The sequence below is a fragment of the Ovis canadensis genome, chromosome 2 (genome assembly GCF_042477335.2).
Source record: "Ovis canadensis isolate MfBH-ARS-UI-01 breed Bighorn chromosome 2, ARS-UI_OviCan_v2, whole genome shotgun sequence".
Classification (NCBI taxonomy): Eukaryota; Metazoa; Chordata; class Mammalia; order Artiodactyla; family Bovidae; genus Ovis; species Ovis canadensis.
In genome coordinates, this window is record NC_091246.1 from 61297575 (window position 1) to 61312031 (window position 14457).

Here is a 14457-nt window from a genome sequence, read left to right on the forward strand (position 1 = left end):
GCCGAACTCACCATATACCACATGCTTGGCCACTTGGGATCATTGAAGTAAGTGGACTGGGCGCGGCTGAAGTCATAATCCCTCTTGGTCCGTTTTTTCACCACTTGTTGTTGGATCCACTCCACCTGCCAAGAAGGACATTTGGTGAGTGTTCAAGTCCCATCCAGGTTAGCACAACAACAGTGACAGTCTGAGACAGTCCCCATGCTATGTCAGTCACAGGTTTCATTCTGGAGACTAGAATCTAAGTCCAGGAGCTTCAGGAGTCCCTAGAAACCCTGGTTCTATTTTTTAAGGCAGGTAGGTTTTGCATTCTTTTATGAAAGATCATTCATATTTCTCAACAATGTGTCAACCCCTTAAAACTCTTTCAGAAAGCACACTTAACTCCCAATTTATTTTAAATCAATAGTGTTAGTTTTAAAAACTGATTTATTCATCCTGACTAATGGCTGCAAACTTCTTCTCTGAAGGTCCAGATAATAAATATCTTCAGCTCTGCAGGTAATACAGTCTCTGCTATAACTACTCATTCTGCCACTGTAGCACCATAGACAGTAAATAAATAAATGGGTGTAACTATGTTAAAAGATGCTTACTCCTTGGGAGGAAAGTTATGACCAACCTAGATAGCATATTAAAAAGCAGAGACATTACTTTGTCAACAAAGGTCTGTCTAGTCAAAGCTATGGTTTTTCCAATAGTCATGTATGGATGTGACAGTTGGACTATAAAGAAAGCTGAGCACAGAAGAATTGATGCTTTTGAACTGTGGTGTTGGAGAAGATTATTGAGAGTCCTTTGGACTGCAAGGATATCCAACTAGCCCATCCTAAAAGAGATCAGTCCTGGTTGTTCATTGGTAGGACTGATTTTGAAGCTGAAACTCCAATACTTTGGCCACCTGATGTGAAGAGCTGACTCATTGGAAAAGACCCTGATGCTGGGAAAGATTGAGGGCAGGAGGAGAAGGGATGATGAGGATGAGATGATTGATGGCCTCACTGACTCAATGGACATGGGTTTAGGTGGACCCCGGGAGTTGGTGATGGACAGGGAGGCCTGGCATGCTGCGATTCATGGGGTCGCAAAGAGTCAGACACGACTGAGCGACTTAACTGATGTTCCAATAAAACAGTAAATAAAAACACATGGGAGGCTGGATTTGGCCCATAGGCCAAATTTTATATAAAAAATTTCAGTGTTCTAGGATTACACATCAAGCTATCCAGGGATCAAATGCTCTAGGATCACAATTTTTTTTAAATGGCTATCCACAACAGAGTGGTGGGAAAAGCACTATTCGGGTAATCAGAAAATCAAAGCCCCACTAGGCCTGTTTCTGGCGTAAAGTGGGAATTGTCACTCAATTTCCTCAGTCTCAGGTTCTCTGCCAGCTCCAAAATTCAAAACCTTTACATTTGAGAAGGTCTTAACATTTAGCCTCAACTTATGCTTAAACATTAGGGACTTTTTGAGTTAGATACAGATTTGTAACCTAAATGATATGGGTATGAATGGGACTATTTTTAAAAAATAGGAAATCATTATGGCAACATAAAAATAAGCATATTTCATTTTGAACAGAGCATCTCAAATGTAATATCAGCCCAGGTGGCATTCTACAATTTGTTCCTAAATTCTCTTTTGTTGATTTCTTCTTTCCAGAGCTAATTTAGTCATACTATTCTAAAATGCTTCCTTCCACCATTTAACTGTATTCTCCATAAAGGAATCAAAAACAGAGCGATGGAGATGTTATTGTCCACTACTGTGACTCTATACCCATACCATTCAATAATGACTTTAACACCTCTCCTTCCTATTTCAAACATTACTGGAGGAGAAGAAATATTAAAGGAGAAATGAATACACTCAAAATGCATGGCTATAAACAAGGTTTGTTGTTGTTTAGTTGTTGTGTCCGACTCTTTTGTGACCCCATGGACTGTAGCCCACCAGGCTCTGTCCATGGGATTTTCCAGGCAAGAACACTGGATTTGGTTGCCATTTCCTCCTCCAGGGGATCTTCCCAACCCAGGGATACTAAGGCCAAAAGCCCAACTAATAAATTTGTACAATTCTCATATTGGAAAATATTATTCAACAAAATATCGGAGGGCTTCCCTGGTGGCTCAGTGGTAAAGACTCCACCTGTTAATGCAGGAGACACAGGAGATGTGGGTTCAGTCTCTGGGTTGGGAAGATCCCCTGGAGAAGGAACTAGTAACCCACTCCATTATTCTTGCCTGAAAAACTCCATGAACAGAGAAACCTGGCAGGCTACAGTCCACTGGGCTGCAAAAGGTCAGACATGACTTAGTGACTGAATAACAATCTGGTGTGCAAGATGAACTTAAATAGTGAATTCTTAGTTATATCACTTACAAGGCAAACAGAATCACATAGCCTCCCAAATATAAGATCTATTTATGATTAGGATCAACAGCTCAACATCATATAAGTACCTTCTCTGATAGGTTATTTAAGCAAAATTATGAGTACAAAGTCAATAAATGAAAATGGAAAATGAAAGTTTTCTGTTACTGTTTTAATTAACCTAGACCAAGTGACTCTCTGGCACTGAATCATTCTGCATCACTTACACACATGCACATACACACACAGACACACATGTATACACTAAATAAAAGATGTGTTGTGTTAGTTGCTCAGTTGTGTATGATTCTTTGCAACCCCTTGAGCTGTAGCCTGGTAGACTCCTCTGTCCCTGGAATTTTTCCAGGCAAGAATACTGGCATGGATTGCTGTTCTCTTCTCCAGAGGATCTTCCTGACCCAGGGATCAAACCCGGGTCTCTGTATTGCAGACAGATTCTTTACACTCTAAGCCACTAGGGAAGCCCAAATAAAAGGTATTACAAATTATTTCTTTAAACTATTGAACTAGTTTCAAGGCAAGCTAACAGGGATTTTGTTTTTGCTTTATTTCAAGAGACTGCTGTTCAGAAATCACATTGAAACTAATGTGTCATTAAAAATGTGTATAAATTTTTAATGAAGAGACTAATTTCCAAAATGACCATGTTTCTAAAAACACAGAACAAAATCAACTTCCTTCTTAAAGTAGAGCAGCAAGCATGGGCATGCATGTATTTTGTCTATTTCAAGGAAACATTTTAATCTATTTCAGACAATCTAAGGAATGAGTTTCTTTCACTCATTTATTCATTCAATATGAAGTAAGTGCCTATTCAATACCAGACACTGGGCTGGGAATACAAAGATGACTAAGAATAATCTTTGCCTCTGAAGGACTTAATTTTACCAAAGAATATTTAGCAATTATTCTACAGTTGTTCACTTCATAAAAATGTTGTTATCTTCATAAATGACATCTGATGGAGGATCTATCACTATACTAAATAGATCATTCATGAAAATTTTGACTATGCAAATTATATTTATAATTCTTATAGTCCTGTCTATAAGATTTACCCAATAAGATTGAACTAGTTCATATCTGAACAATTGGTAAGATCCATTTGGACAGAATGGTTTTCAAACTAACCCTATATTGCTGGTGGTCTTTCCTAAGAGAGCCTCCATAAATTCTGAACTGCCAATGTCTATGTGTTTACAAATCAGACATTAAATCTCGTGTGAAATGACTCAAGCTCAGGACAAGTCTACAGTGGGGTAGGGGTGAATAGCTGTCTCTACAATGACACTGTAAGTATGTATTTCTCCTTATGTACACACACACAGAGAAATGGATAAATAGGATAAGTATCTGAGACAAGCAAGTGACAGTCATTTTCCTAGATGAACTATAGGTACGAAAATAGAACAAAATCTCTCACCAAGCACGATCTCTTCTGTAATTTTACCAAACAAAAATGCTTAGTTACAGGGCTCAGTGGCTAGAAGGTAACACAGCAAGCTGGCACCTACATTTGACTCTAAGTCACTCTGCCTGATCATAGGGCTGCAAAACTCAAGAAAAGCACAGTTGGGTTTTTTTTAGTGTCAAATACCATGTATTTTGCTTTGGTGCTTTATGAGTCCTGAGCCCTACATTTTTGGGAAAGTAGGAAAAGCACCTCTTGGGGCAGAAGATTTCTATGACTGGAAAGACCATAGTTATATTTGTAAACCATTATCCATATGTCTGTCCTTGAGACCTTAAAAAAAAAAAAAAAACCTCAGACGTAATGCGTTATACAGGTTTCACCTCTTGACAAGAAGCCCAATGCAAAGAAAAGCCACTTAGAAATTTATTTTCATAAAACTACAGCCAGCCCAGGAAAAAAGGAAAACAGTGTGCTTTCCCTCACTGGTTTAACTTCTAAATGTTCTATTTCCTATATATTATGAATCTACATTAAAGTCAGAGTTAAAAAAAACTTCAAACTTCAGTCCTGTTTAGCCTAGAAGTTTTAGTTCAGTCTAGCCTCCCAATTTCACCACATGTGTGGTACATGGTGTTAAGGACACTCCTTCCCTATATTCAGAGCTTACTGCCGAGAAGGTCCACATGAACAGTGGACATTTGCCACTCCAGGATCTTTGTTGAAACATGTTTGCTTTTGTTAGTTTTACATGTCAAGCGAAGCACGCTAATGGATGATTACGGGAAGCCTACCTACAGTCTCAGCTGAATGCATATCTCATGATTTTGGAATTTACCAACTTTCTGATACTATATACAGGAGGAAGGAAATCTGTCACCAATCAGAGAAAAAGATGTTATCCTATGAATCTGTGTTATCTAAGCATGACAGTATGTGTGTGCTCAGTCATGTCTGACTCTGCGACCCCATGGACTGTAGCCCTCCTGGCTCCTCTGTCCATGGAATTTTCCAGGCAAGAATACTGGAGTGGAGTACCATTTCCTACTCCAGGTTATATTCCTGACCCAGGGATCAAAGCCACGTCTCTTCCATCTCCTGCATTGGCAGGTGGATTCTTTACCATTAGTGCCACCTGGGAAGCCCATTATATAGCTAATCACAAAACATAAACAGAAAATCAATGGTGGTATTACAAGAAAGACAAATGCATGTATTACTTACATGTGGAATCTAAAAAAAGAGTCAAATTCATAAAAAATATAGAAAAGGTGGCTGCCAGGGGCTGGGGGTAATGGGAGAAATAGGGAGAAGCTGGTAAAAGATATAAACTTTCAGTTGTAAGATGAATAAGGTCTGAGGGTCTAAGGAATAATATGGTGACTATTGCTGATAACACTATATTGTATAATAGAAATTTGTTTAAAGAGAAAGTAGAACTTAAATGTTCTCACCAAAGAAAGACAAATATGGGCAATGATGGATGTGTTAATTATTAATAACTAGAAGGGAGAAATCCTTTCAATAGATCAAATATATCAAATCACAATGATGTACAATTTTATAGTTTTAAAAGTCAATTATGCCTCATTGACTGAAACTGAAAAAATATGTAGTGCTTCAGTTTTGAGTTATACCTCAAAACTGAAATTGAAAAAATATGTAGTGTCACTTTAAAAATGCATCCCACAGTGAGGAAAAATCTTCCCTTTAGATATTAAAGCTAATGACTGAAATAACTACCGACATAAATATCTATATCAATTGAATGGGATGGAAAGTCAACAAACTGACCGAAAATATGCAAGACTAGATTAAGTCATAAGGTTGCTATCATAAATCAATGGGGAAAAACAGACTACTTTATAAATGATGCTGAAACACCAAACAACTGGGGGAAAAATAAGATTTAAACCATTCCCACATCTTAATCATTAGGATCACTTCCAAATGAATCATATTAAAAGTAAACAAATAATCCCATAAAAGTACCATAAGAAGCACATTTTTTTAGGAGATTTTAAGAAATAACCTGAGAGTGAATGATGTTTGTTTACATACAATACAAATAAAAAAAGTGATTTGGAAAAATTGATAAATTCAACTAAATAAAGCATAAATATGGCATGGCAAAAATTACTTCATAAACAAGGTAAAGACAAATTAGAGAAACATATAGCAAAGAGGAACTAAAGAGCCTCTTGGTGAAGGTGAAAGAGGAGTGAAAAAGCTGCCTTAAAACTCAACATTTGGGCTTCCCTGGTGGCTCAGTGGTAAAGACTACACCTGCCAATGTAGGAGACGCGAGTTTGATTCCTGATCGGGAAGATCCCAATTGCCAAGAGCAACTAAGCTCAGGCACCACAACTACCGAGCCCATGAGCTGCACCTACTGAAGCCCCCAGGCCCAAGAGCCCATACTCCGCAACAAAAGTTACCACCACAATTAAAAGCCCATGCATCACAACTAGAGAGTAGCCCCTGTTCACTGCACCTAGAGCAATGAGAACCAGCACAGCCAAAAATAAATATTTAAAAAAACACACACAGAAAAACTCCACATTCAAAAAACTAAGATCATGGCATCTGGTCCCATCACTTCATGGCAAATAGATGGGGAAACAGTGGAAACAGCGACAGACTTTACTTTCTTGGACTCCAAAATAACTGCAGATGGTGACTGCAGCCATGAAATTAAAAGACAATTACTCCTTGGAAGAAAAGCTGTGACAAACCTAGACAGCATATTAAACAGCAAAGATGTTAATTTGCTGACAAAGGTCCATCTAATCAAAGCTATGATTTTTCAGCAGTCACGTATGGATGTAAGAGTTAGACCATAAAGAAGGGTGATCATCAAAGAATTGATGCCTTTAAACTGTTGTGCTGGAGAAGACTAGTAAGGCTGCAAGAGATCAAATCAGATAATCCTAAAGGAAATCAACTCTGAATATTCATTGGAAAGACTGATGCGGAAGCTGAAGCTCCAGTACTTTGGCTACTTGTTTGGAAGAGCTGACTCTTTAGAAAAGATCCTGATGCTGGGAAAGATTGAAGGCAGGCAAAGAAGGGGATGACAGAGGATGAGATGGTTGAATGGCATCACTGACTCAATGGACATGAGTTTGAGCAAGCTCCAGGAGACAGTAAAGGACAGGGAAGCCTGGCGTGCTGTAGTCCATGGACTCGCAAACAGCTGGACACAACAGACTGACTGAACAACAGCAACAACAACCATAGATAAAATGCTCTTTCCCTGAGATATAGAGAGTTCCTACACTCAGTAAGAGAAAAAAGCAATAGGAAAACAGGTAAAGAGAAGAGTACAATAATAGCTGAAAATGTAAGCCAAGTTTCTTTACCATACAGAAACATGCCTAACCTCATGAATATAAACACAAAAAAGCAAATCAAACCCACACCAAGGTAAAGCTTTTCACATCTCACCTTTTGGATATAGACATTCTAAATACCGAAGACATTTTACCAGTGAGGAATGCAAAACGGTCATCCTCACATAATGGGATGCGAATGTAAATCTATCCAACTCTGTGGAGAGGAACCGGACATGACCTACAAAAATCCTAAGAAGACGTCATTTAGTTTTTTGAAATTTACCTTACATTAAAAAAAATATTTTATTTAAGTATAGTTCATTTACAATGTTACATTAATTTCTGTTGCCCTCCATTTTTATTAACACAAGTCAAAATGCAAGGCTATTTACTGAAGCACTTCTAGTAATAACTGAAGTAGTAAACAACCTGAATAGATACTGACAGAGATTAATTAACTAAATAACACATCAACATAGTGGAGTACAATGCAACCATAAAAGATAATGAAATGGGCTTTATGTCTTGACAGAGAATAGTCCCCATGATGTAGCCTAAGATGGGGGGGGGGGGGGAGGGAAAGTACCACAGACTATAAAAGAATACAATTTTTGCCCCTCTCTGAGGTCATTGCTATACACAGAGAACTCTGATAACACTGGCTGCTTTCCTGGCCTGTTGGGGATCGGTGGGTGGGGGTTGAACTAGGTGGTTGGGTTGAGATCTAGGAACAGGAGGGGAACCATTTACTGCTGACCCTTTAATATCTTGTTACTTTTGACCTATGCAAGTATGTTATCTATACAAATGATTTTAAATTTCCTTTAACATGTTCCACTGGTTACTATTATATAATCCTATAATATCAAATGTAACAAATGTTTAAATTATAACATATTTTAAAAGCAATAATGATAAACATAGTATATAAAAAGTACCTTAGGTGGTTTTAATGTATGTTATAACACAGTCAATATTGAGAAAAGATGGGTAAATAAGAAAAGATGGGTTGGAATTTGGGTAACTTGGTTTATAATCTCAGATTCGCCACCAGCCACCTGTGTGACCTTGCAAAATCTCTGTGGGCCTCTTTTATCTGTAATAATAGAAGACAGACTAAATATGCTCTCCACTCTCTCTCTTCTGGCTTTGAAATGTTTATCTGTGTATGTGGTCTATCTCTGATTTGACTGAGAATAAAAAGTTTGTGTTAAATGCAATACAGAGGTGAGGCAGGTGCTCCTGTGGACAGATGACCTTAAGTCATTCTCTGCAGATGCAAGATGAATATTTAGAAAGGAATACAGTAAATTATATTGCTACTTTTATGACTCGATGAAGCAGATACCAGGAAACAAATATGTGTGCTTCCATATTTCACAATTTTTATTACCTTTGACAAAACAGGGAAACGGAGCACAAAGGGAATTCTCTCCTCGGTTTTCTTCTGACTTTGAAAACAAACAAACAAAAAGTCCTACTTAAGGGAATATTGACTATGCACTTTTTTCCTTTGGAAATAAGGGACTGATGGAGACAATTTAGCACTGACAAGCTACTTCAAATCTTAAAATCTGAAGCCAACATATCCCCAAAGTTTTCTCAAATACTGATTAAGAAATCAGAGTTAATTAGTGAAAGAATCAGAGAATTCAGTGAAAGTCTGCATTCAGGTAAGGATGCTTCACTCTTTAAATCTTCCTCTATCTGTTGCTGCTGCTGCTGCTGCTGCTGCTAAGTCGCTTCAGTCGTGTCTGACTCTGTGCGACCCCATAGACAGCAGCCCACCAGGCTCCCCCGTCCCTGAGATTCTCCAGGCAAGAACACTGGGGTGGGTTGCCATTTCCTTCTCCAGTGCATGAAAGTGAAAAGTGAAAGGGAAGTCGCTCAGTCGTGGCCAACTCAAGACCCCATGGACTGCAGCCCACCAGGCTCCTCCATCCATGGGATTTTCCAGGCAAGAGTACTGGAGTGGGGTGCCATTTCCTTCTCCGTCTTCTATCTAGTCACTAACAAATAATCAAGGTGTTACTAAATACTGACACTGTTATTTGATGTGAGTCACTCTTTTTGTTGAAAAAACCATAATCAAATTCTGCTATTTAAAAGAACTATATTTGTAACAAAATAAGCGTTACTGTTTACCTGTAGGAAAATTTTCACTTGATTTCTTTGAGATAGGCACACTGAATCCTATTTAATGACTGTAGGCGTCAGAAGCTTAGAGAATCGTCTAGTTAGGACTATGAGGAATCATACAGTTTTGAAAGGCAACTGAGAAGAAAGTTGTGAAATAAACATTGCACATATGTTTAGAACAGGGTAAAAGAAGACAACACAGGCCACAGTAAAAAACCTCAACCGTCCTAAAACTCTATAATTAGCTGGCTTTCTCCAAGAGAATCCCAAATTTTTAAATGTGTCATTAATTTAATCATGCTTTATTTCATTTTGTGAAAAACTCATGGCCTTGTGTTTGTAACTGTATCATTTATTTTGAGAGAATTAAAGTCATGTTTATTACCTCAAATTATTCCACTCTTATTTGCACACTTTCAATTTCCTAAACTGTTATCTGGTTTTTTTTCCCTCCCCATTCCTGATAAAATGACATGTGAGAGGGGAAAATGAAAATGGTTACATCCAATTAAAGCAGTAAAATTTATTCCCCACCTTCATGGCGTTTTCTTTCATTCATCTATTCACTCCAAAAATATTATATTGAGTACCTACTATGTGGCAGACATTGTTTTGTATGCTACAGAATGGCAGTGAGCAAAATAACCAATTTCCTGCCTTCAGGCACTTTCCATTCTACCGGAAGTTAGACCATAATAATGTAAATAAATAAAAGATTATATAATAGATTTTCATAATGTTAAATTGTGCAAAAAGTAAATAACATAAGGTAGTCCAGAGTGATTATGGAGGAGGGAGCTATTTAGGTAAGACAGTCAAGAAAGGCCTCTTTGAAAGATGTGATATTTTAATAGAATCCTGACTAAGAAGAAGTTAGTCATATAAATGTCTCAAGGAAGATGTGAATAACTAATGCAAAGGTCATAAAACACTATGCATCTCTATTTTGGCTTACCCATGGGCCACAGATGCCTATGGCAATCCCTCGAGGCCTAGAGGTGGATATACCAGGAGTGCATTTCGCCCTCCAGTGGATGGATAAGGAAAAAGATTGACACAGGTCATGCAAATTGGTTCCCAGTCATCTGGTCAACTAACTCTGGGCTCCAGCTTACCAAGGAAAATGGTCAAGAAGACACAGGTTCAGGGTGGGCATGTTTCCCAGACCCCAACAACTCCTCAGCTGATAGGGACAAAAACTCAGCTGAAAAGAACGTTGAACGAGGCCCTCTAAAGCATGAGGCCTTGGGCAGAACACCATCTTGACAATGCTCTTGCAATTCTAGCCACTACAAACTGGTCCAGTAAGGAGCTTTGAGGAAGACTCTGTTCTTTCAGTTATACTGATATAAAAACCACAGGTTCAGTGTCATCTAAATAGAAGAGAAATTATAAAATGACTCCTAGGACAGAAAGGAAACTAAGTATGAAGCATTCAAGCATAATAAAAGGGTAATGACATAAAAGACACTTACTCCTTGGAAGAAAAGCTATGACAAAGCTAGAAAGCATATTAAAAAACAGAGACATCACTTTGCCAACAAAGGTCCATATAGTCAAAGCTATGGTTTTTCCATAGTCACATACAGATGTGTTGGACCACAAAGAAGGCTGAGCACCGAAGAATTGATGCTTTTGAACTGTGGTGCTGGAGAAAACTCTTGAGAGTCCCTTGGATGGCAAGGAGATCAAACCAGTCAATCCTAAAGGAAATTAATTCTGAATATACATTAGAAGGACCGACGCTGAAACTCCAATACTTTGGCCACCTGATGTGAAAAGCTGACTCACTGAAAAGACTCTGATGCTGGGAAAGATTGATGGCAGGAGAAGAGGAGACAGAGAATGAGATGGTTGGATGGCATCACTGAATCAATGGACATGAGTTTGAGCAAACTCTGCAGGATAGTGAAGGACAGGGAAGTCTGACATGCTGCAGTCCATGGGGTTGCAAAGAGTCAGATACAACTTAGTGACTGAACAACAACAACAAAGGGCATAAAACGCTCTTTAGTGTAACAGCAAGTGTGGAACACTGTATTAGAAAACAGAAGATATAGTTAATCCAGCTATCTAGGACATATCAATTACTACCTCTGCAACTCCATGAAAAAAAGAACAGCATATTGGAACAAATTTTGCAAAACAATTTAACGTTAAATTAGTTTATATTAAAAAAGCAAGGAGGCTATTTCTGGAGCTATATGTAAAAGTATCTAGCATGTATTCTTCATACAACCAAACAGACAGAGTTAGGCTAGACTACGTCACAGACAGGCAGTGCAGAATAATGAACTGGGGAAGTGTGCCACCTGAGTTCTTGATAGAACGTCACCAATCACTAGCCTGGCTGCCTTGAGCAAACCATGTACATCTTAACTTTCCATATTCTCATCTGTAAATAACATTATTGCTGTGAAGCTCCAAATATATTGTGCTATATAAATGCATGCAGGCTCATACAGGACTTAATACCTTGAATTTGAATTGCATGTTTTTTCCCCACTTTCTTGAAAGAAAGAAACTAAGTTTTTGTATTCCTAGTATCAAGGGCAATGCTTGACAATAGGCCCTCAATAAATAGGTGTAGAGGTAGAGATAATATTTTTACATTGAATTAATACATTTTCTATTAGGTATGTTTAGGTCTTCTAGCTATTAAAAAATTGCAGGAAATTTTAAACAGGAGAAAGTGCTAAGAAGGGAATATGCTTAACTCTATCAAACGTAATACGGTATTTCACAGTTCAACAAAAGGAAGATGATAGCACAAGAGTTTTCATTTTACTAGCAATGAATAGGATGGTACTTTCTTAAAGTAGGATAATAATCCTACTTTAAGGTATCATGGAACCTTTCTTGGCTTAATCCCCAACTTGAAATCTATTGCTGTACAGACTTTTATCTTCTGAGATGGGACCATTTCTTCCACAACACCAATCTAAGTCTTGGAAGAACAAAAGACAGTGTCTAAATTAAAATGGATAAACATACATGAATGAATTAGTGGTTGACACAGGACAAGGATCTGGAATATTATCGCAGAAACTAGCAGTCTTTCATAAACTACAAGGGCCCAGGGTTAAATAAAGGTAATGAATCCCACAACGCTAAAGGAAGCATTCTCCCAGATTAATAAAGAGCATCTCTAATATTTAAATGGTCAACAACTTGTCCACAAGCAAAGCACACAGTAGAAGCATGATTTTAAAAGCAGTTACAGAGGGGCAATATAAGAACAAGAAAATGACTGAAACCAGCTCAAAGCAAAATGAGAAAAGGTGCCAAACTGATAAGAAAAAAACAAGCTGGGGCATATTCCTTTAAGGAACACTTATCTTCTAAACTCAAGACCGCCCATCCTAGGCACTAGTAATAATACCCACAAGCAATAGTTTTCCCCATATGTTCAATAAAAACAAATTGTTGTTGGCCAAAAAGTTAAGGAAAAACTCGAATGAACTTTTTAGCCAACCCAATGTATATTTTGCTTTACCTTTCCAGGAAAGATAATCTCAGAAGATTATAGGTTATTTTTCCCATTGATGTGTCACTTCCTAAACTTATTAAAATCCCTTGAGGGCATGACACATTATATTTGATTCAAATATAAGACATCTGTCTTTTGAGACCAGTGTAATTTGTCCTCTTGGGAAAAAAATAACTCCCTATTCCTAGGCATGCCAAATTGCTTTCCAGTGCATAAAAACAGAATTCAATTTTTATTAAAAAAAAAAAAAGAAGAAGAAGAAAAGTGTGTGTTTGTGTATGCAAGCACACAGATGCACCTAGCACATGGGCTAGAGGTGGTAGAAAGAAAAGCCAGTGATATAAACTCACTAGATACTTAAATGGCAAAGAATCTCACATTTTTAAAGTTGGGTTTCAGGTTCTTCTATTGTAAACTTTAGGACACTTAGTACAAGCAATGAGAGGAAATTCAAAAACAATTTTGACTGCTTAAAAGCATTAAAAGGAAATGGAATTCTAAAGTACCTAAAACTAATTCTACTGTCTGCATGCCACCTGGAGTTAAATTCACACTTTTGATTAAATGCAATCTTAAGGCAGGGATTAAATTGGGACAGCACAGAATTTCCTCCAGCTTCACTCTGGGACCAAGATTATCACAGCATTAAAAACATCATGGCATGACTTCATTCTACATGTATTTGCCTTTTGAATAATTGTCCTCTAAGCAATTTGAAAGCCAAGGCAAGATAATTAATAAAATCCATTGAGCATTTAAAATTACACCTCATTCCGCCCTTAATAGAGCTGAAGTTTTAGATAACTACCAAAATGACAATTTTACCTTAAAACAAAGTGTTAATCACTTAATAGATTCTGATTCTCTTTGACCAATCCTGCTACTCTGTGTATAAATCATTCAAGATATTCCCAGATCTGTATTTGCAAAAATTGGATGCCCTCAAGTTGTATATCAAGTGAATACAAAGACGAGCATTATTTTGTACAGAGTGGAGAAATTCTTCAATTCAACTGAGATTAATATAAAAAGAGGCAAAGGCTGGCAAAGGAAAGGGCAGTCATTCTTATTATTTCTCCAAGCAAAGGACATGGGGTGATATGCTAAATATCAAAAGTATGTCAGCATCTTACTTCTTTATATAACGTACCCACTTAATTCCACAGCTCACGAGCAATGACTATGAAAGTTATAGTCATACGAGGAGAAACACTTCTCCAGTGACTAATTCAGCTCCACTGCACACATTGTCTTATTTTCTAAGCTATTTAAATATAAATGGCAATAGCTTTTGTTTCTAATTTCCATGGACCCTAATGTTATGAGTTGATCACAGTGGAAAAAACCTGAGGGGGAGGGGCGAGTACATAAAAAATCAGAATTGGGTTTGCGAAGTTTTAATTTCATCCATTTTATTCTTTTTTCAATTTGAGGTCTTCTCAATACTTTGGTAGCTTCTGTTTTTTAATCTTTCCAGCATCTGTAAACCTCTTTATTGTTAAGGTCTCAAATCCTGGAAATCAAGAAACTACTGCTTGTTAGGTTCGTAAGCTTGAGCGCTACGAATCAAATGGGCTTGGGCTAAAAATCAATGTCTTCTCTTGCTCCTGTTGCCAGAAGATAAACATACAACTTCAGAAGTGAATGCACGAAGTCTGCACAAGTGTTCTATGCTCTTTTGA

At 37.6% G+C, this 14457-nt stretch overlaps 1 protein-coding gene across 3 annotated transcripts in view; it reads right to left on the minus strand.

The window, feature by feature from the left end:
• PCSK5 (proprotein convertase subtilisin/kexin type 5) overlaps positions 1 to 14457 on the minus strand; it is a 503732-nt gene that overhangs the window by 409803 nt on the left and 79472 nt on the right. For all 3 annotated transcript variants that reach the window (XM_069576329.1, XM_069576328.1, XM_069576330.1), the window contains exon 3: positions 12 to 125. In XM_069576329.1, the coding sequence (XP_069432430.1) occupies positions 12 to 125 (114 nt within the window). The remainder of the gene's footprint in view (positions 1 to 11; positions 126 to 14457) is intronic.